This window comes from Zalophus californianus, chromosome 10 (assembly GCF_009762305.2).
Source record: "Zalophus californianus isolate mZalCal1 chromosome 10, mZalCal1.pri.v2, whole genome shotgun sequence".
Lineage (NCBI taxonomy): Eukaryota > Metazoa > Chordata > Mammalia > Carnivora > Otariidae > Zalophus > Zalophus californianus.
Window position 1 is genome coordinate 96,800,293 of NC_045604.1, and position 22,516 is coordinate 96,822,808.

At 53.4% G+C, this 22,516-nt stretch overlaps 1 protein-coding gene across 3 annotated transcripts; it reads left to right on the forward strand.

Annotated features, from left to right (window-relative positions):
* Nucleotides 1-194: 194 nt before the first annotated feature.
* Nucleotides 195-13,148, forward strand: FBRS (fibrosin). 3 transcript variants are annotated; one of them, XM_027612747.2, is made up of 18 exons: nt 196-1,936; nt 2,226-2,405; nt 3,141-3,176; nt 3,295-3,324; nt 4,414-4,462; nt 4,737-4,854; nt 6,299-6,600; nt 6,852-7,057; nt 7,173-7,217; nt 7,476-7,571; nt 7,818-7,886; nt 8,689-8,718; nt 9,098-9,169; nt 9,480-9,600; nt 9,706-9,786; nt 10,772-10,855; nt 11,007-11,214; nt 11,309-13,148. In XM_027612747.2, exons 1-18 carry the CDS (start codon nt 1,481-1,483, stop codon nt 11,913-11,915), a joined length of 2,790 nt encoding a protein of 929 aa, XP_027468548.1. In that variant the 5' UTR covers nt 196-1,480; the 3' UTR covers nt 11,916-13,148. The 3 variants fall into 3 exon arrangements, with proteins under 3 accessions (XP_027468547.1, XP_027468548.1, XP_027468546.1); XM_027612745.2 differs by having other exon boundaries at nt 198-1,936; nt 4,554-4,854; XM_027612746.2 differs by lacking the exon at nt 3,141-3,176 and having other exon boundaries at nt 195-1,936; nt 4,554-4,854.
* Nucleotides 13,149-22,516: the final 9,368 nt, after the last annotated feature.

A 22,516-nucleotide genomic window follows, 5' to 3' on the forward strand; every position in this document is an offset into this window, starting at 1 on the left:
GCGCAAAGGCGGAGACGACGTAACTGGTAGTCGAGAGGAACCTTCCGCGGCCACACGCCGCCAAGCGGCCAACGGCCCCCTAGGACTCGCGCACTACATCACGACTCTTAGTCTCGGCGCTGTCTGAAGACGGACCAATGAACAGAGAGCAGGAAGAGGCGGGGTCACCTGGGGGACCGCCCCAAGCGCCTACTTCTAACCAGTCGAGTCACAAGACCCGATGAGGGGCGGGGATAATCTGACGTATACCCAATCCCAGATTTGAGGGCGGTTACATATTACCCACTCCCCGGAGCTTGACTCCGCCCTTCGCCTTGTCGTACACTTCTCAACCTATCAACGACTAAGCTGTGGAAGGGCGAGGGGAAGGGGGCGGAGAGTGGGAGGAGGCCCAGAGAGGAAGGAGGCGTAGGCTGAGGAGGAAGAGGGAGGAGGGGCAGGGAAGTCCTGGCGGAGAAGAGGCTCAAGACGCCAAAGGAGACAACAGGAGGGTGCGCTGGAGCTCCCCCGCCTCCCAACGGCCGTTCCGGATCCCTTACGGCGCAAGTCAGGCAGAGACGGAGGAAAGGAGGAAGAGACTTTTATGTCGGCAGACAGAGAAGCTCTACCCGTCACCGTTGCCTCACATCCGGGGCTTTGGAGGGCTGGCCCCGCGGCCCCGCCCCCCCCCCAGCCTTTCATGGCGACCGGAGGCGGAGGCTGGAAGAGCCGGGCCTGGAGGAGGCCCCTTTAAATCTCCTTAAAGGGGTGGCCGGTGAACTCGGCGACTACAACGGCAACCTTAAAGGGAAAGCCATCGAACAGAAGCTGACAAACTGAGAACTGTGCTGTTGGGAGACCTGGAGCGAGTGGGGATTCTCACCTCCTTTTCTCCTCCACGCAAGAAGTTCTTTAAACTCAGCTTAAAGGGGAAGTGGCCGCTTGGTGGAGGACCAGAAACTTAACTCCCGAGTCCTTAAAGGGGCGGCCTGCTGTTTGGAGGACCCTGGACTCCTTAAAGGGGTGGCCTCTTTTAGCCGGAGGACTGGAGACACTTTTAAAGGGGAGGTCTGCGTTTCGGGGCGAGCTTTCGGTCCCTTTTAAAGGGGTGGCCCTTCCTCTTCCTCGGGGAGACTTGTCTCGACCCCTGGCAGGGGGCGACCACCGCACTAGGCCGCCTGGACACCATCGGGTCGTCTTAAAGGGGTCAGGGGCTGGACAACTTGAGGCCTCGCCTTAAAGGGACGGCCGCCCTGTTTTCGCCTTATCGGCCCCGCCGGCCCCACAGGGGGGGCCCTCGGGCTTGTCGCCCCGGGGGCGGCGCCGGCTCCCCGGGCTTTGGCCTTGGGGCAAGCTTGGGGCCAGTAGATCCTGCTTTAAAGGGGAAGCCGTGGCCTTTTCGTCCCTGTGCAGCCGTCAGCGCCGCGCCTGCGACCCCGGGCCTGCGGACAGGCCGCTTCGGGCCCCGCCGCCTCCGGATGCGGCGCTGAGGGCGGTCGCCATGGAGACGGCAGCGGCCGCGGCTCCGGGCCCGGGCTGGGCCGCCGAGGGGGAGCGGCGGCGGCGGCGCTGCTCGCGCCGAGACCGAGACCGGGAGCAGCGGCGCCGCCGAGGTCCCGGCGGCGATGCGCCCCGGGCCCTGTTGGCCGCCCCGCGCGGCTCCTCGTCCTCCTCGTCGCCGCCACCGCCCGCCAGGCCTTGGTCGTCAGCTTCGTCCGGAGAGCGGCCCGGAGGCCCGAGACGACGGCGGCCCCGTCCCAGGCCTCGGCCCCCGCGACCCCGAGCTCGGAAGCGGCCTGCCGGCTCGGGCAGCCGCGGGGAGGAAGAGGAGGAGGAGGAGGAGGGGGGCGCAGACGACGGGGAGGCCGAGGAGGAGCCTGAGGAGGAGGAAGAAGAGGAGGAGGATTTGATCGATGGCTTCGCCATCGCCAGCTTCGCCAGCCTTGAGGCCTTGCAGGTGGGGGCTGATGGAGCTGGGGACCTTTGGGGGCTTCAGAGGGGCGGAGAGAAGAGTATGGTGCCTGGAGTGGGTGGAGTTGAGGGGGGAATGCTGGCACCCCAAACCAGAGCAACCGGCTCCTCTGGCCAGGTCTCTGCCCCACCCTGGGGTGGGAGGAGGTAGAGTTAGTCTCCAGGGACCAGCCAGGTTACCCGGCCTGAGAGCCACTTTGGTAGCTTGGTCACCCCTAGAGAGGTCGGGAGATTGCCTTTCTCCATCTACTTTAGTCCCACCTCCTCCTCCACAGAAGGATGCATCTCTTCAGCCCCCAGAGCGACTGGAACATCGGCTGAAGCATTCTGGGAAGCGGAAGAGGGGGGGTTCCAGTGGGGCCACTGGGGAGCCAGGGGACAGCTCTGATCGGGAGCCTGGCCGGCCCTCTGGGGATCGGGCCCGAAAATGGCCCAATAAGCGGAGAAGGAAAGAGGTGAGCTTGTCATAGATCCTTGTCATTTAAAACTCTGGACAGAATGTCCTTCACAGAGACTTGTTTTCCATCAGCAATGCTACTGCCCATCATAAACAGTGATTTTATTCTCTAACAGCAGAGAAGAAGGCAGAGCAAAATTGAGCCCTCACTCCTCAATCCAGGTCTGATAGAGAGATGCCCACAGTCAGACTTTTCCGCTTTTGGCTGGCCTTGTCTATTTCAAACATGTTGATTAATCAGAGATGTTTAGACTTAATGGAATCCTAAATGAATTAGATACGGTCTCAGATCTCTCCAGGCAATAGCAGTTTAGCAAGAAAGAAACAATCTGAGCAAATACCTAGATCAAAACCTGAGAAGCTACAGAAGGCAGAGATCTGGAAGAGATGCTGCAGAAACCCACATGAGGAAGCCACTCATTCTGCCTGGGGGATGGGAGGAGGGTTGTGGTTAGGGAAAGCCCCCTAGGATGTCTTAGGCCTTGAAGGATAGTCATAAGTTTGCTAAGAGGAGAAACGCGCTAAGTTGTTTTGAGCAAAAGCACAGAGATGTGAAAATATATTCAGAAAATGGCGAGAGCATTGGGAACAGGGGTGAGCCATAGCAGAAGCAGCTAGAGAGAGATTGAGAGTGTGTCGTGAGGGGCCTTGAGTTCCTTGCTAGAGAGTTTAGACTTTATCCAAAGGCCTCGCCAGTCAGCCTTCCTTATGTCTGGACTCTGGTCTTTCTCAGGCCTCCTCCCGTCATTCTCTGGAAGCTGGATACATAGTAAGTGCTCTCCACCTGTACGGGCCCCTCCCCTCTCAATTCCTCTCTGAAAGTCCCCTCTCTCCCTTGGGCCCCACTCTTCTTCCCTCTTGTGACACCTGTCTTTCCTTTTCCCCAGTGTGATGCAGAAAGCGATCTGGACGAGAGGGTGAGTAGGGCTAGAACTTGTTGGGTGGGCAATGTTGTAATTTGTAAAGTGAAGTCCTGTTTAGGGGTCTCCTACGTGCAGCAGACAGAGCCTCCCCTTCAGTGGGGAACATAGGTTAGGTTGAGCCATGACTGGATTGGGGAGTGGGAGGGTGGGCAGATCGAATGGGTAAAAGACTTTTTTTTTTTTTTTTTTTTTGGTAACTAGAGCCAGTTGACCAAAGAATAGAAAGCCCGTGCCTTGGTGTACCATCTTTTCCAAAGCCCTTGGAGATACCAGTGGTTCTCCACAGAAATTCAGGTGGCTGTCGAACTGAGCTGGTCATTCCTGCTTGCGTTAGTCTGCTCTCACAGATTAGAGTCTGAGCAGAGACCACGGTTATGGCAGCGAGGACACCAAACCATGTGGTCAGTGTAAGAACGTGTCTTAGAAAGTTGTATTTCGGTTTATCGTTAGGTCAGATTTGCTTGTTTTGGAATAACGTGTTCTAGCAGCTCATGCTCTACCCCTGTAACAACTAAATTTGTATTCCCTGATGTGTGTCTTGTTTTAGTTTAAAAAGTTGGTTGGACAGGGACTGTGGTGAACCAGAGTTCTTGTCTGTCTAAAGGAGGTGACCACTGTCTAGTTCTAGCTAAGTGTTGCCATGCAAGAAGAGGAGCCAATTCTTAAGGGAACCTGCAAGTCTGAGTGTTTGTGAGCAATTCCTGGGTTTGTAAATATCAGCAATTAGTTTAAAAGGTTTTTGCTGACACTTATGAGCCAAACAAATCTGTAAGTCAGGTAGTCATATGGGCCAGCACTTAGCGATACCTGACATTTTGGCTTTGATGTGCCTACTTCTCTGCAACGTAAGTGCCACCTCAGTTCAGTCCTCCTGGCCTATCAAATTCTCAGGCTCAGCTCTCCTACCCCTCTTCCCAAGCATAGGCGCCCTGAAGCCCACAGTCTTTGCTGGATTTCAGCTAAGCTGATGGAATAGACTTGCCCCCACTGCCGCTTCCTAGCAGGCTCTGGGGGCTGTTAGTCTTCCTGGGTGAGGGCCTCGCTTGACCAGAACCTGACCCTGTCCCTGCCCTTCTTCCCCAGGTCTCCGATGATGACCTCGACCCATCCTTTACTGTCTCAACCAGCAAAGGTTGGTCTCAAGGGCTGGGGCTGGAGACGAGGGAGGGAAATTGGGGGAGTGTGGGCCTCAGCTGAGTAAGTCTGCTGTGCTTTCCTCCCAGCCTCGGGCCCCCACGGCGCCTTCAATGGGAACTGTGAAGCAAAACTCTCCGTAGTCCCTAAAGTGTCGGGCCTGGAGCGGAGCCAGGAACAGCCCCCAGGGCCCGACCCGCTGCTAGTGCCTTTCCCCCCGAAGGAACCACCGCCTCCACCGGCCCCTCGGCCTCCTGTCTCACCCCCTGCAGCCCTGCCGGCCGCCCCCAGTCTGCCACCCCCCCCACAGCCCCAGCTGCAGCTCCGGGTCTCGCCCTTCGGCCTCCGCACTTCTCCCTACGGCAGCAGCCTGGACCTCAGCACTGGCAGGTGGGTGGTCCGGGGTTTGGTCTGGTCTGCAAGGACCTGGCCACTTGGGCGCCAACCCCTGCATTCTGTGGCTGGGACATGGGATGGTACCTGCGGGATGTGACTTGTAAAAGGGATTCAGAGGCTGAAAAGCTTGAGAGACACTGGGTGAAAGAACCGTCAAGTGATTACTTGCTGACAGGACTTGGCAGAACCGTTTCACCCGGCATTCCCGTGCAGGGGAGTCCACTTGGTGCCGATTCCCAACTGTATGTGCTGGTGTAGACCTTTTTGCAAGACACATCTGTTAGGAATAGTGTTCTTCAGAACATACTTTGGGAAATGCTGACATGATTAAGGGTGCTGGCTTTGGTGTTAGTCAGACCTGGTTTCAAATACTTAATCCGCCACTTGCTTAGTGGCTGTGTGATTTTTGACAAGCCACTTAATCTCTCTCAGCCTCAATTTTCTCTTTCTGTAAAAAAAGAAATGGTAACGGTATCTTTATCTTGGTAAAGCTATTGCGAGGATCAATGACGAGTTCATTCAGTGTTTCCCAAAGTGTGTACGTGCATCATTACCAACATGCGAGATCATTTCAGCTGTTACGGGGGCAAGTTTTTTTTAGCTGTTAAACGAGCTTTAGAAAAACACGGTTAGTACCTCAACCCTTTGATTTCACATGTGTTGCTTGGGTGAGGCTAAGTAAAAAAGCAAGAAACCGAGTTAAGTGAAAGAAGTAAACGGTACAAGTGGTTACGTGGATGCGGCAGCCGTTGGGAAGGTGGTGTGACATGGTGGAGATTTGGATTAGCATGTAAAGCGGGTGCCAGCACTTGGCCTACAGTAAGTGCTCGCTAAAGGGTAAGAGTCACTGATACGTTACTATCATCGGTGCTGTTTCTAGTATCGTCATCGTTACCGTCCTTTTTCTTGTTCTTGAGAAAACTAAGGCTCAGAGAGGGGCAGTGACTTGCTCAAGGTCACCCAGGGTGTTACTGGCAAGACAGGCCTGGAATTGAGGTCGTCTGACTCCTAGGCCAGGCCCGTGAGGTGCTGCTTCCACTGTCTTAGGGCGGGAACCCAGGTGGCCTGTTGTAATGAAGTGTCAAAGTGAGTGACGTGTTTTGTGCTGCGGTTGAGGCAGGAAAGGGCATGTCCTGTGGCCGGAGACGTCCGAGGCAGCTGTGTGGAAGAGACCTAGAGAGAGGGAGAGAGAGAGAGAGAGGGGGGGGTTGCCAGGTGTGGGGGGGTACCTCAGTGTGAGGATGGGCTCCCTGGGGGAGGAGGGGCGGCGGCGGGGGGGGGGGGGGGGGGGGGGGGGGTGGGCGGCCCTGGGGGCCGGGTTCCACCACCTTCCACGTTGGAGCGCCAGGGTCAAGGTATCGCCTAGGCTGCTGATCCCCCCCCCCGTCAGAGCTGGCACCTCCCAGCCCCTCACTCATCTCCCCACTTCTCTCCCCAGCTCTTCACGGCCGCCCCCCAAGGCCCTGGCCCCTCCCGTGGCTCCGCCTCCCCCCTCATCATCCTCTTCGTCCTCTTCCTCCTCATCTGCCTCCTCCTCGTCCGCGCAGCTCACCCACCGGCCCCCGACGCCCTCACTGCCCCTGCCTTTGTCCACCCACAGCTTCCCCCCCCCCGGGCTGCGGCCCCCCCCACCCCCCCACCACCCCTCCTTGTTCTCCCCTGGCCCCGCCCTGCCCCCACCCCCACCCCTGCTGCAGGTGCCAGGGCACCCTGGGGCCTCAGCTGCTAACGCCCTTTCTGGTGAGTGTGGGGTCCTGGCCGGGGTTGGGGGCCGGGGGGGGGACGCGGTGGGGGGGCGGCGGCGGCCATGGCCCCGGGCTTGGGCCCAGTCGGCTTTGGGGCATCTGGACCTCAACAGATATCAGGGCTTGAGGAGGGAGTGGCTCAAGGCCAGAAGGGAAGGCCGGTCCCCCCACCCCACCCCCCGGGCCCAAGGAGGCTGACCTGGTGGCACCAGACGTTAAAGCCTTCTCCCCCCTCCCCTCCCACAGAGCAGGACCTGATCGGCCAGGACCTGAACTCTCGCTACCTGAATGCCCAGGGTGGCCCCGAGGTGGTGGGGGCAGGGGGCTCGGCCCGGCCCCTGGCCTTCCAGTTCCACCAGCACAACCACCAGCACCAGCACACCCACCAGCACACCCACCAGCACTTCACCCCTTATCCCCCGGGCCTGCTGCCACCCCACGGCCCCCACATGGTGAGCTCCTCACTGGGCCAGTGATGAGGCCCGGAGACTTGGGGGGAGGGTGTGGCTTCCAGGGGAAGGTCCTGGGTCCCTGGCTGGCAGCTTACTCTTCCCTTCTCTTCCCTAGTTTGAGAAATATCCAGGAAAGATGGAAGGCCTTTTCCGGCATAATGTGAGTGTGTGTGTGTGTGTGTATGGGTGGGTGTGGTGTGGTGTGGTGTGTGGTGTGGTGTGGCGTGTGGGCACAGACGCATCAGGGTGTGTGGTGGCCCTGACTGTTGGGGTCCAGTCTTCAGCTTCAAAAGCAAGAGCCTTGAGCCTGGGAGAGCTCCCTGGGGGGTTTTAGGGTGGAGGCCCGAGGACTGATGGGCAGACCAGACGGGGGCTGCACCTCCACCCCCGGCTTGGACTAGTCCCCTTCTCTCCGCAGCCGTACTCGGCCTTCCCTCCCGCAGTGCCCGGCCTACCTCCGGGCCTCCCGCCGGCTGTCTCCTTTGGCTCCCTGCAGGGGGCCTTCCAGCCCAAGGTGAGCTCCCAATCCAAACACCACCACCTCCCACCCCCTACAAACCCAGACACCACACCCCGCCTCCCTGCCCCCCAGATCCACATACCTCCTTCCATTTCCCAAAGCCATGCCTGTTCTGCCCTCCCCCTGTGGACGAGCTTTCTTCAGAGCCATCCTCCCTCCCTGTCCCAGCCCCCAGCCTTGGTTCCAGACCCCTTTTATGCCTGGTGCCAGCTCTCCTGACTGATCCCTCCCCTTTCCCAGAGCACGAACCCCGAGCTGCCACCACGACTGGGGCCAGTGCCAAGCGGGCTTCCCCAAAAGGGGACACAGGTGAGGGGGGCCAAGGCAGGTCCTGGGGGAACTAGAGTATCTGTTGAGGGAGAGCAGGGTTGATTGAGAGCAAACCACTGATTGTTGCCTTTAATGTACGATCAGGGGTATCTCTGAGAATCTGATGAGAGGGAATGGCTGTAGATGACAAGGTTTCCCAGGCACGAGGAATAGGAATTTCATGAAGTTGCCCCAGAAATAAGATTACTGGGACAGTGGTTTTTGTGGGAGTGGTTCAAATTTTTTAAGTCACAAAAATCTTTTTTTTTTTTTTCCTCAAATGACATCATACCAGGAAGTCCTGTCCGTAAAACAATGAAAAGATAAGCTGCCCCTTTGTGAAGTGGCACAGGGAGCAGCTTTCGAGCCCGTGGCTCTGGGAACATCGGGAAAAGCACAGGATGTGTTTCCTAAAGGAGAGACTAGACCAGATACCTTGCAGGGTCTTCTAGCGGCAGTAAAGGTTTTTTTCTAAAGAAATTTTAAGTAGAGCCTCATGACATAAAGCTGTTAATAGGAGAGTTTCTCTGGTTGAGAAACCTGTCCTGCCTGCCCGCTAACCCATTCCCCAGTCTTCCAAGCAGGGCACATCCTTGGGGTCTGATTCAGGAACTTAGTGCTGGAAGGGAAATGCCCAGAGTGGGAGAGATGGGGAGAGGAGTCTTAACAGGAGCGGGAAAGGCGTGAGGGAGCCACGCAAGGTCTCCAGTGTTTGGGTGGGGATTAGGGACTATGGAGATGAGGTGCCCAGGACAGTAAACAGGTCTGAATCGCCACCAATCTCTTGCTTTGCCATCCCCAGATCCCCGACCATTTCCGGCCACCTTTGAGGGTGAGTTTGGTGAGGACCTCAGACTGCATGAGGCTGGGGGCTGGTGTCAGGGTGTTTGGTTGAGGGCGGGTCTTGCTTGGGAATGAGCGAGAAGCCCAAGACATGGAGGCAGCCAGATGTGGAACAGCAGAAAGGGCAAGGCTTATATGCCACAGACCTGGGTTCCGACGTAACTGGCTATGGGACCTTGGGCAAGACAGTTTCTCTCTCTGAGCCTCAGTTTCCTAGGCCATGAAATGAACCTAGTCATCCCTCAGTTGTAGGGATGATGAATGGGGATGTTGTGTGGAAAGGCTGGGCTGAGGACCAGGCCTGGAGTGGGTGATGAGTGAACGTTCTTTCCTTCCCTTTCCCTTTGGTTATTCTTCTGGGGCGGCAGAAACCAGGGAAGTGGTGTGCCATGCACGTGCGCGTGGCTTACATGATCCTGAGACACCAGGAAAAGATGAAGGTACTGGGGCTGGAGGGCTGGGGCGAGTGGGCTGGCCTGAGCCTTGGGCATCTGCCTTTGGCCGAATCTTGGCCAGAAACATCCCCTCCTGTCCCTGGTCACTGCCTGAGTTCTTTCGCAGTAAAGTTAGCACTAGGTTCTCTGGCTAACTAGGGGGGATGGTCCGAGAAGGCGCTGAGAGAGGCGGAGGCTAGGCACCCAAGCCCCATCTCGGCTCCAGCCAGCCCTTGGAGGGGACCTAGGGGTGGAAGAGCAAGAGCGGGACCTCCCTTGGCTCCTCACTCACCACCCCTCTCCCTGTCCCATGCAGGGCGACTCCCACAAGCTTGACTTTCGGAACGACCTCCTGCCCTGCCTTCCGGGGCCCTATGGGGCCCTGCCCCCTGGGCAGGAGCTCTCCCACCCGGCCGCCTCCCTCTTCACTGCGACTGGTGAGTCTGGCCAGCCCTCTTGGGGCTTGAGGTTCCCTGTCTCTAGCCCAAGGCCCACCTTGCGCCCACTCAGCCTCATCAGAATCTCCCACCTCTCTGCCCCAGGTGCCGTCCACGCTGCAGCCAACCCTTTCACGGCAGCTCCCGGGGCCCACGGACCCTTTCTGAGCCCCAGCACCCACATTGGTAAGAGCCAAGGGCACGTTGGGCAACCCCAGCCTGGTCCCTGACTTTCAGGCGTTCTCAAGCTGGGGATGGAAATTAGGCCAGAGAGGCAGCTGGAATGGGGGTAGGCCTGGTGCCACTTGGTTTGTGACCTTGGACGAGTTACTCTAACCCCTCTGAGCCTTGATCTCCTCACCTATGAAATGGGATAGGGCAGGGCAGAGAGACTGCCAGGCTCTGCCGGCTCAGATGCTCTCTGAACTAGCCAGTGCTGGGAGTAGTGTGCCACCTGGGCGAGGAGGCTGGAGGAAGGCTGTGCGGGCCCAGGCGGAACGTCGGCACCGGCTCCGGCTCCTAGCAGTCTCAGTGGGCTTTGCAGGGAGATTTCACCGGGGTCTGGGTCAGCAGGAGGACATGGAGCCTGATGGCGTAGGGAAAGGTGTTCCTGGAAGAAGGAAGTGTGAGCTGTTCCCGTAGTAGAATAAATAAGTTAGTCGTTCTGACTGGCTACAGGCATGAGATTAGGGTCAGGTCGGGAAGGGCCCTGCATGTCAGGTGGGCGGAAGCCGGCGGGGATCTTCAGGCAGATGGCTTGCTGTAGAGCTGGTCTGGGTGGCTGGTGTGGGGGATTGTGGGGTTAGAGCTTGATCTCTGGAGTCACAGAGGCCCTGGCTTGGGGGGTACCACTTCCTGGTTAGATGACTGACCGTTGGCAAGTCACTTCACCTCTCTGAGCCTGTTTCGTCATCTTTAAGTGGGAGCGGTCCTGTCTGCCCCATGGGGCTTGTCGGTTTGTGAGGTTAAACGACACCGTGCGCGTCACAGCTCAGTGTCTTGCGAGGCCCAAGGGAGCGCTCAGCACCCTGTTGTTACGACCAAGACCAGGCGGCCGGTGGGGCTCCGGGGCCTTGCTCCGGAGCTGGCTCTTCCCTGCCGGTCTTGGTGCCTTGGTGCCTGCTCAGAGCCGGCAGCCCAGGGCTCTGACCATCCCCCTTTCCTCCCACAGATCCCTTTGGGCGTCCCACAAGCTTCGCCTCCTTGGCTGCCCTCTCCAACGGGGCCTTTGGAGGCCTGGGCAGCCCTACATTCAGTGAGTGCGGGCGGGGCCGGGCGGGGCCGGGCGGGGCCGGGCGGGGCCGGGCGGGCGGGCGGCTGGGGGGTAGGGGGGTGGGGTCCCCGAGTGGGGCGGCCGCCGCCTCCTCGCGGCTCCTGTCACTCTCTCCTTCCCCCCCTCTGTCCAGACTCCGGCGCCGTGTTTGCCCAGAAAGAAAGCCCAGGGGCCCCACCAGCCTTCGCCTCCCCCCCAGACCCATGGGGCCGCCTGCACCGCAGTCCTCTGGCCTTTCCTGCCTGGGTCCGGCCCCCTGAGGCCGCCCGGACACCAGGCTCAGACAAGGAGCGGCCTGTGGAGCGGAGGGAGCCCTCTCTCCCCAAGGAGGAGAAAGACAGGTGTGCTTGCCCGCCCCGCCCGCCCCGGCCGCCCGGCCGCCTGGCCGCCCGCCGGCCGGCGCCCACCGCTGGAGGACCTCTCTTCTCTCCCCAGGGACCTCCCCTTCTCACGGCCCCAGCTCCGCGTTTCTCCCGCTACTCCCAAGGCCCGGGCTGGCGAGGAAGGGGCCCGGCCGGCCAAGGAGTCCGTGCGGGTAAAGGAAGAGCGGAAGGAGGAGGCCGCCGCTGCCGCCGCCGCCGCTGCCGCCGCCGCCGCTGCCGCCGCCGCCGCCGCCGCCGCCGCCGCCACGGCCGGGCCCCAGGGCCTTCACCTGCTGTTCGAGAGGCCGCGGCCGCCCCCCTTTCTGGGCCCCAGCCCCCCCGAGCGCTGCGCTGGCTTCCTGGAGCCCACCTGGTTGGCAGGGCCGCCTCGCCTGGCCAGGCCGCCCCGTTTCTATGAGGCCGGTGAGGAGCTGACGGGCCCCGGGGCCGTGGCGGCCGCCCGCCTCTACGGTCTGGAGCCGGCCCACCCCCTGCTGTACAGCCGCTTGGCGCCCCCGCCGCCACCGCCGCCACCGCCGCCCACCGCGGCCCCGGGAACCCCTCACCTTCTCAGCAAGACACCCCCAGGAGCCCTTCTGGGCGCACCACCTCCACTGGTGCCCGCCCCCCGGCCTAGTTCCCCACCGAGGGCCCCTGGCCCAGCCCGGGCTGACAGGTGAGGGGAGGGGAGGGACGGGGGAGGGGGCAAAGCTCCGTTCCCCCTTTCCTTTTGACAAGGTCCTAGAGCTGAGGTTTCAAGCCAGGGCTGGAGGGCAAAGGTCACGACCTCACCAGCCACCTCTGAGGTCATGGAACCTGGGAGCAGAAGCCCCCACCCCCACAAGACCAAGCTATCAGATGGACCTTGGGGTCACCGGGAGGGCAGAGGTCACAAGCCTCTAGAGAGAGGTGTGTGTGTGTGTGTGTGTGTGTGTGTGTGTGTGTACATGAGAGGTGAGAGTGGGGGTCATGTCAGAGGTCATAGCTCGTGATCTCCTGAGGTACACCATCCCCCCCTCTGAGGGCCCCTAGGCCCTTGGCCTGCCTCCCCAAGGGCTCACTAAGCCAGAGGCCAAAGTGCCCCCCTCCCCTTCACCTACCACCCAAGTCCTCATGCCCTCTCAGGGCTGGGGGAGGAGGGGCTAACGGAAGGGGGGTTCCATGTACATATTTATCTCCCCTTCCACATAGCCCCCCAGACCTTTTGTACATTTTTACAGGGGTGCCCCTCCCAATAATCCCCCTTCCTGGTTAATTAAATCCTCAGACTGGTGCTGTGTTCCTAGCCTCTGGCCTCTCTGTGGGGGGAGGGGGGATTGTAGAGGGAAGAGCTGGGAGGGGACAGGCCGGAACCCAGGGCTTTTATCCCTGGGAATATGGAGTCAGCAGGAGACAGAGCAACTCGGGAAGGGACCTGGGTACCTAGGCTGGAAAGAAGGGCAGATGCTTCCTGCTTGGCTGACAGCCCAGGTCCGCCCCCCACCCCCCCACTTGTTCCTGTTACCTCTGTGTGCCACCACCCCCAAAAGGCTCAATCTCTAAGCTTCAGCCTCTTAGTGGCTCAGTTCCCCCTACTCCATTTCCAAGTGCCCCCAGGACTCCTGGGCCCTGCCCTCCAGAACCCTGTTCCCCAGAACCCTGCCCTAGGCTGGGGAGGCGGGCAGAGAAGGTCACCATGTACCACACACCAAAGAAGGGGGTCGGCCCGGGGGCGGGCCACACAGGCAGCTCCTTCAGCAGCCTCTCAGCGGCAGCCCCAGCCTTCCCAAAGCAGCAGGCACCCCCAGGCTGGGGCCCGACCTAGAAGGCAGGGCTCAGTTTAACAGAAACGTAACGTTGACTTTTTTTCCCCGCTGGGGCTTATTCTGTAACATGACTTGCGGATATTTATATAAAAACGAGTGTTACAATGAGGCCCCTTGGCTGCTCTTTCAGTGTGTGTGGGTCATCTGGGGGTGGGGGGGGTACCGGGTCAGGGAGGGATGAGGGAGGACAATACTAGGCCTGTCCTGATGAAGGTTCGCTCTCCCTCCCACCTGGGAGAGCTGTTCTTTTACTTGTGGATGGTTGGATTGGAGCATTGGGCATTGAAGCTTTTCAGTTTCTACAACCCGTACATATTATGCAGGATTCAAACAATACAGAAGAATAGCAAAACTAAATTTCCCGTTTACCTGCCAACCCATGCTAAGCTTTGTGCCTTTCCTGAGGTAACCACTCAGTCGTTTGGTCTGTGCTCTTCAGGCCCATTTTTGTGTGTTTATCTACACGTGTGTACATGCATAGTTCTGTTAGAAAAGATGTACAGGTTTTTTTTTTTTTAGAAACTATTGGTTTTTCTCTTATATATGATCACTATGAAATGAATACAAATACATAGCACAAGGGGAAAGTGCCTTAGAATCTCACCCCTCAGAGGTGACCACTACTAATTGTCAGGAATATATCTTCCTCTAGTTATTTTTCTAGCTGTATGCTTCAAATACTGTGAAAAAGATGGGATCCTGTGAGATGTATGATTTTGCAACTACCTTTTTACACTTAACGTTATTTTTTGATGCGGTCATTAAAAACCAAGTGACTAAACTGAGCTAGAGAGGCTGGCTCCCACCCAAGCCGCCCGGAATTGTCCTGTTCCACTGTACGCATCACCTTAAGGAAGATGGCCGCCAACGTTCTCTGCTCCACATGCCCAAGGCCTCTAGGGAAGGCTCAAGCCTTGACTGTTACAAACAGAAATCAGAAAGAGTTGACCAGAAAGACATGGCAGTCCTTGTTTTCAACTTCTTAAGAAAAATCTAAAAATCTGTTGACACTATACCTGCTTTCTCTGTGGCTGCCCCCTTGAGATGGGGCATGATCTCTCCAGATCGCCACTGTCTCCTCCACACTTGTTTAGGAAGGAGTCGTCGTCACTACTGAGGTACCTCCCTGGTCCCCGTACACATTTGAATGTGGAACTCTCAGAAGAATACCTCCTGGATACGTATGCCCAACGTCTCCTAGACCCCCCAAAAGTAACTTAGATACCCAGTCGTCTCCCAGATCAGATGCTGTATCCCCTAGCCCGACCCACTTCCATCTCTCTTATCAGCACCCAAGTCAGAAAGCTCCCTCTTACTTCACTTGATTCACGGTCGGAACTAAGCTCCCTCTTACTTCACTTGATTCACGGTCGGAACTGCGTTGTATTCTTTCTACCACTGTTCTTTTGATCACCCCAGCCACTGACGTCGTGGCTGGGGATACAGAGGTAAACAAAACAAAAAAAACCCCAGCTCTCCTGGAGCTTAGGCGCCGGTCCTAGGAGGAGTAACAGCACATGCTTCCAAAAGACAAGGAGGGTGAAGGGCACGACTCCCCAGGGCTACCTTTTTGGGACCTGTCCTTAGAACCACTAGGCTTCATTGACCCATCTTTGCATGATCTGATCTGAACTCAGGAGCTCCTCAGAGGTAAAAGAGGAATCCAGAAGGACTGAATGCCAGGGAAAGGCAAAACAAAACCAAAATCGTTTCACCATGATGAGGCTGCTATTTGGAAATGCATTTTTTTGTTGTTGTTGTTTTGAATGAACTCAGAAGTGTAGCTGTGTAATCTTAAGCAGTGTGCTTATTTCCGAGCCATGGTTTATTTGTAGAATGGACAGGGTGTTTTTTTTTTTAATTTGAAGATCTAATTGACTCTATTAAATGATTCATGGATTGGGCGGCACCCCATCTAGCAAATGGAGAGGTGCTCCTAAAATGGAGGGTTTTTAAACAACTTCACTGAGATAAAATTCACCCCGTCTTTTATGACTGGCTTCTTTCACTTAGCATGATAAGCATTCCTTTTTATTGCCAAACAATACTCCATTATATGGATGTACCACATTGTGTTTATCCATTCTTCAGTTGATGGACATTTAAGTTGTTTCTTTAAAAAAGATTTTATTTATTTTGAGGGCGGGGAGAGAGAGTGCCTGCGGGGGGTGGGGGGCGGTAAGAGCAGAGGGAGGGGGCAAGCTGACTCGGGTGAGCACAGAGCCTGATGGTGGTGGGGGAGGGGGCTGGATCCCACAACCCTGAGATGACCTGAGCCGAAACCAAGACGCTTAACTGACTGAGCCACCCAGGCGCCCTAGGTAATACCTTTCTGGTTTGAAACTCCAAGAAGCAGATCTTAGAGCTCAGTTAAGGAGAATGGCTTACTTACATGAAGTTTATTGGGAAGGCACATTTTTCAAAACAGACTTTGAGGTGAGGAGCATCTATCATAGGGGCAGAAGTCTGAGCCAGTGAAGAACACAGGTTTAGAGCCGCCTTCATCTGACAGACCAGAGTTTGAGTTCGCCTCCACCAACTAGCTCTGAGACTTTGGTCTTTAGCCTGCTTCCGCTTTTCAAAGAAAATGACAATCCCAGCCCACAGGTTCATTGTGATAGTTACATGCAGGTAGAGGGTACTGAGCACAGAATTGAGTACACAGTGGACATTCACCAAATGAGAGTGTTGTTACTGATTGCAGCGGGAAAGACTATAAACAGGTCCCCTATTTCAAAATAGGTAGGTTGAAGTTCAGAGAACTTTATATGAGGCATGGAGTTAGGAGAAGAAAGGAGACATACACATTTGGGGAGGAGATTAAAAAAATAAACTTGATTATTGTTAAAACAGCTTTAGAGGGGCACCTGGGTGGCTCAATCGCTTGGGCATCTGCCTTCAGCTTGGGTCATGGTCTTAGGGTCCTGGGATCGCGCCCTTCATCGGGGCTCTCTGCTCAGCGGGGAGGCTGCTTCTCCCTCTCGCTCTCCCTCTATGCTCTCCCTCTCTCAAATAAATAAAATCTTAAAAAAAAAACAAACGAAAACAGCTTTAAATATACAAAAAAATTGGCAAAGATAGTAAGCGAGTACAGAGACTTCCTATATGCCCCGAACTCAGTTTCCTATATTAACACCTATTAACATCTCACATTTGTTACAATTCATCAATCAGTATTGGTGCATTATTGACTTAAGTCCAACTTTATTCAGATTTCCTTGTTGTTGTTTTTTTTTTAAGATTTATTTATTTGAGAGAGAAAGAGAGGGAGATTGCACCAGCAGGAAGGGCAGAGGGAGAGAAAATCTCAAGCAGCCTCTGCGCTGAGCAAGACCGACCTGGAGATCATGACCTGAGCCAATAACCAAGAGTCAAAAAAAAAAAGAGTCGGACGCTTAACGGACTGCATCACCCAGGTGCCCCCAGTTTTACCTAATGTCCTTTGCCTGTTCCAGGATCCCACAAGGACACCACATTACGTTGTCATCATGTCTCCTTAGGCTCCTTTTGACCATGAGTTTTCTAGACTTTCTCTGTTTTTGATGATCTTGAGTTTTGAGGAGTATTGGTCAGGTATTTTAGAAAATGTCCCTTATTTGGGATTCATACGTTGTTTTTCTTAGGCTATAGTTTTTCTTAGACTAGAGTTATGGGTTTGGGGAGGAAGCAGAGGTAAAGTGCTGTTTTCATCACATTGAGTCAGTGGTACATGCCTTCAAGATGATCCATCCTTGTGGCTGAGGCAGTTCCTGTCAGTTTCCACTGCAAAATTACTCTTTCCCCCTTTTTTGCATATTCTACTCTTTGGAAGGAAGTCATTCTGCAGCCCAGACTGTGGGAATTGGGAAATTATGCTCCACCTCCTTGAGGGTGGAGTATCTACATAAATTACTTGGAATTCTGTTTAGGAAATGTGTCTCTTCACACTTTATTTATTTATTCAATCATTTATTTATATTAGGATGGATTCATGGATATTTCTTTTCTTCTTTAGGTTATACCGCAGTACTCTTTTATTTATTACTCCCCGGTTTTCATTTGGCTCCTGTGTCCCTTTCATTGTGGGGTTTTATTTTGCTTTTTTTTTTTTTTTTGCAGAAGCTGATTTTTTTTCTGTTTACCCTTTTGTATCTTTTGGTTTTTGTCTCATGTGCATGTATTATCTGTTCTTAAAAGTTAAAAACTGCCAGTGTAATTAACATAAAAAGTTTGTAGCTTATAAAAGAAGGTAGAATCGGGGGGGGCACCTGGCTGGCTCAGTCAGAAGAACATGCGACTCTTGATCTTGGGGTCATGAGTTTGAGCCCCACATGGGGTGTAGAGATGACTTAAATAAAAGTTATTTTTAAAAATTTATTTTTTTACTTTTTAAAATATTTTATTTATATTTTTTAATTCTTTTTAAAAAGGAGGCGGAGTAAAAAGTCTCCTTCCTTCCCCTGATGACTCCTGCCTTGCTCCATTTCAGCTTTTCAGAGATACCATGTTGATTTCTTGTTTGTGTCTCCAGAACAGTTCTTTTTTTCTTCTTTCAAACAACTATTTACATATTACACACTGTTCTGTATGCTGTTTTTCTCGAGTAACTATCTCTTGCAGGTTATAGCATTCCTTTGTAAGGCTATACCATAATATATTTAACCAATCTCCATTAGTGGACATTCATGTTCTTTCCAGTCTTTTACTAGAACAGGGAGTGCTGCAGTGCCTACCCACCTCTTTGTATACCTGAGCAAATAAACCTGCAGGATAAATTTCTAGGCAGAGAATTGCTGAGTCGAAGAACATAGGCGCTCAAAATTTAGACGCTAAATTGTCCTGCACAAACCTCATGCCAATTGCCAGTTCTCACTCTCACCAAGAACGTAGGAGAGGACCTGTTTCCCCACACCCTTGCTAACCGGAGAACTAACAAGCTTTTTGATCTTTGCCAATCCCACAGGTGAAAGAAGGTGACTCATAGAAGTTTGAATCTGTGTTTCTTTTATTATGAGTGAAGCCCAACATCTTGCTGGACATTTACAAATCCTTTGTGTCTTCATTTTCTGTGAAGATGCCTTTTCAAACGTCTGCCCATTCCACTCTCCCCTGCTGTTTTGTGTGGTTTTTTTTTAAGATTTATTTATTTATTTTTATTTGAGAGAGAGAGAGAGAGAGAGAGAAAGCACACACAGAGGGAGAGGGAGTGGGAAGAAGCAAGCTCCCCACAGAGCAGGGAGACCGACGCGGGGCTCAATCCCAGGACCCTGGGATCATGACCTCAGCCGAAGGCAGACGCTTAACGACTGAGCCACCCAGCTGCCCTCTTTGGTTTTTTTTATAATCTTTGTTTTGTGTCTCAGTGAAAGCTACTCATTCATTTCTTCCACTAACAAATATTTATTTACCTACTGTATATCAGGCTCTGTTTTAGCAATGTGACAGTGACCAGAAAGAGCGAAGGTATTTTTCTTTGGGAGATTAAAATTCTAGAGGGGGTAGACACAGAGTAAAGGAACAAATACATGTTGGCCGGCAATACCTGTTAGGGGGAAAAAGTAGGGTATGGGCTTGAAAGTTCTGGGGTGCTATTTTATATAGATGGATTGAAGAGGGTTTCTCTGAGGGATGCTAAGGGAACAGAGATGGGAATAAAGTGAGAAAAGGAAGCATGCAGTCGTCTGCGAGAAGCGTGCTTCTGGCAGAGAGCAGCAGGGCGAAGCCCCTGAGGTAGGAACGTGGTGGCTGAGCTGGCAGATCAGCTCAAGGGCCAGCGTGGCTGGAGCAGAGCGAGCGAGAGGCAGAGGGGCTGGGACACGAGGTTTGAGAGGTAAGTGGAGACCAGATCATGCAGGGCCTTGCAGGCCTTTGTAAGGACTTTGGCTTCTACTCTGAGTGAGGTGCTAGCCATTGCAAAGTTTGTTTATTTTGCCTATACCTTTTTTTTTTTTTGGACAGTTTTGGAGCAGAGGAATGACATTATCCAATTTAGCTTTTTAAAGAACCATACAGGGTGCCTGCATGGCTCAGTTGGTTGGGCATCTGCCTTCAGCTCAGGTCGTGATCTCAGGGTCCTGGGGTTGAGTCCCGCATTGGGCTCCCTGCTCAGTGGGGAGTCTGCTTCTCCCTCTCCCACTCCCTCTGTACCCATTCTCTCTCTCAAATAAGTAAATAAACTATTTTTTTAAAAAAATAAAAGACGAAACAATAGCACGGTCTAGGAATTGAGACATTACAGTACATGTGTCACTGGGGGCATTTCCCATCATCAGCCTGTTCAGCTGGAATATTTAGGAGACTGGCCTGCTTTTTTTTTTTTTAAGATTTTATTTATTTATTTGAGAGAGCGAGAATGAGAGAGAGAGAGAGAGCACATGAGAGGGGGGAGGGTCAGAGGGAGAAGCAGACTCCCTGCTGAGCAGGGAGCCCGATGTGGGACTCGATGTGGGACTCGATCCTGGGACTCCAGGATCATGACCTGAGCCGAAGGCAGTCGCTTAACCAACTGAGCCACCCAGGCGCCCGACTGGCCTGCTTTAAGCAAATCCCCAATGTGTGTGGGGCGCCTGGGTGGCTCAGTCATTAAGCGTCTGCCTTCGGCTCAGGTCATGATCCCAGGGTCCTGGGATTGAGCCCCGCATCGGGCTCCCTGCTCCGGGGGGAAGCCTGCTTCTCTCTCTCCCACTCCCCCTGCTTGTGTTCCCTCTCTCCCTGTGTCTCTCTGTCAGATAAATAAATAAAATCTTAAAAAAAAAAAAAAAGCAAATCCAATGTGTGCAATTTCAGATGGACCTGATTTTCTCTAACGGACTGGGCAGTCATTGCCATGACCATGGGCTCAATTTGGCAGGGCTAATGAGGTGATCCCAAGCCTCTAGTCCCAGAGCTTTTGCTCATGGGTGACAAATAAGCCTACCTTTTTTTTTTTTTTCCATTGGAAGGAATCATCTCCCCAAAGCTCAGCAACCACACTCTAGAAGTGCTTCCTGCTGCTGCCTTTGTACAAACCCATAAATATGTGTGTTCAAGAATGTTCTCAGAATTAGATAGGTGGTAATAGCTGCACAACTTTGTGAATATACCAAAAATGCCTGGATTGTATACCTTAAAGGGTTGGAATTTATGGTATATGATTTGTAATTCAATAACACCAATAAGAGACATTCCTAGAAACCCTGTTCATCATAGGACAAAGACTGGAAACAAGTCTATCCACGGGGATCTGTTAAATGCACTTCTGGATCATCAGTGGGTAAACATGGAGACATTAAAAAGAATGAGGTGTGTCTGCCTTTGCAGATGTGGGAGAGAGAGAAAGCTCTCTGTGATGGACTGTTAAGTTTTAAAAAATGAAGGTGAGGAACTGTGTGTGTAGCATACTACCATTTGTATTAGAAGAGTGTGTACTCATACACGGAGACTATTTCTAGATAGTTGAGAATTTCTTAACAGGAACTTTTAGGGAGTGGAGATAGGGTTTTACCTTTACTGATGGTTTCTACCCTCTTTACTTCTATTCATTTTTAAAAAGATTTTTATTTACTTATTTGACAGAGAGAGCAAGAGAGCATAAGCAGGGGGGAGCAGCAGAGGGAGGGGGAGAAGCAGGCTCCCCACTGAGCAGGGAGCCTGATGCGGGTCTCGATCCCAGAACCCCGGGATCACGACATGAGCAGAAGGCAGACCCTCAACTGACTGAGCTACCCAGGTGCCCCTACTTTTATTCATTTTTAAAAAGATTTTAAGTAATCTCTACACCTAACGTGGGGCTCAAACTTACAACCTTGGCCAAGATCAAGAGTCACACCCTCTTCCAACTGAGCCAGCTAGTTGCCCCTCTACTTAAAAAAAAAAAAATAAACATATATGTTGGGACGCCTGGGTGGCTCAGTCGGTTAGGCGTCTGCCTTCGGCTCAGGTTGTGATCACACGGTCCTGGGATCGAGCCCCGCATCGGGCTCCTTGCTCAGCGGGGAGCCTGCTTCTCCCTCTCTCTCTGCCTGTCGCTCCCCCCACTTGTGCTCTTGCTCTCTCTCATCAAATAAATAAATAAATAAATAAAATCTTTAGAAAATACATATGTTTCTGTATAACTTTTATGCACACATACATTTTAATTATCACAAGAAAAATTAAAAAATACAAAAATAAAGAATTGGGGAGAGGAATGCTTCAGGCAGAGGGAGCAGGAGTGCCCAGTGGCTGAGGTAGAAATGTGCTGGGTGGACTGGGGGATCAGCCAGGGGCCATGCGTGGCTGTTGCTGGCTACTGACCGAAGAACAGACTGTGATGAGCATTTGTGGGGCACTTTTTACATGGTGGGCGAGATTGAGATACTTTCCCAATTCCTCCCAACTCCCAGAGTTGGTGGGAGGCCCCAGGTCTTGGAGGGCGTCCTCTCTTGCCTTCTTTCACCCCCTCCCACCTTTTCTCCAGGACCCATCAATTCTGGAGTAGGCAATGACCCTTGAGCAAAGGACTTCACCTTCCTCAACCTTAGTTTCCCCATCTGCAAAATGGGAATATTGATAAAGCCCATCTCAGTGGATTTATGAGAATTATCGGTGTCCTAAAAGTAGTGAGAAATACTGCGAATGTTAGTCTACCTCCGGCACTGACTACTTGGGTTGCCTATTGAATAATAAGAGTATAATTATTCTCACAACTATACAGAGAGGTAGGCAAGGCTGGTATGACTATGCCCATTTTGTACATAAGTACAGTGAGGCATGAAGATGAAAGGGGCTTTCGAACTTAGTGAAAAATTCAAAATGAGCAGAGTTTAGGGTCGTACAGAATATGAGTTTGAATCCCTGCCCTGCAGTCTATTTGCTTTGTGACTTTAGGCTAGTTAGCTCTCTGAGTCTGAGAGTTAACCACACCACCAAAAAGGGACAAGGCCTCAGACCTCACAGGACTTCAAGGATTAAAAGCTGCTGGAAAAGAGAAAGGCCTCCCATAATGCTTGGTCCAGGAAATAGCTGCTATTAAGGTAATTATTCTGTAAATATTCTGAATGATAATAATATTTATGGACCGAGGTGTCGCCTATGTTAGGTGCTGAGGTCAGATGAGAGACTAGGTCTTGTGGTCTCTATCTCTTTCCCTAATAGCGGCTCCTGCCCTCCGGAGCCCCACAGTGAATGAGGAGGAGAGGCCCTCAGTGATGCAAATGAATGTTGACTTTTTCATTAACAAAACAATGAGCTCGTTGACACAGACGGGGGGGGGGGGGGGTGGGGGGAATATTTAAAACTTTGAAAGGAGAAAAATCGGTTCACAAGTATTTGTTGATATACTCACACCCTGCTCTCCTCATCAATAAACATTTCCCAAGGCCTGCGGGGACAACCCGGGGTTGGACTCCTGGTGAGGTCTCTAAAATGCTGTGTGAACTGGGGCCTCACAGCGTTTCAGGCTAAAGGATGCCAACCCCTCAGGGCTGGGGGGCGGGGCTTTGGTGAAATGTGTACGAAGAGCCTGGGACCACTTAGAA

What these genes read in the sequence shown, in the direction of transcription:
- FBRS (XM_027612745.2), top strand. Translation starts at nt 1,481, where the DNA reads ATGGAGACGGCAGCGGCCGCGGCTCCGGGCCCGGGCTGGGCCGCCGAG. An exon ending in CACCCCACGGCCCCCACATG is followed by an intron (nt 7,058 to 7,172) that starts GTGAGCTCCTCA and finishes TCTCTTCCCTAG; the next exon opens with TTTGAGAAATATCCAGGAAA. An exon ending in AGGGGGCCTTCCAGCCCAAG is followed by an intron (nt 7,572 to 7,817) that starts GTGAGCTCCCAA and finishes CCCCTTTCCCAG; the next exon opens with AGCACGAACCCCGAGCTGCC.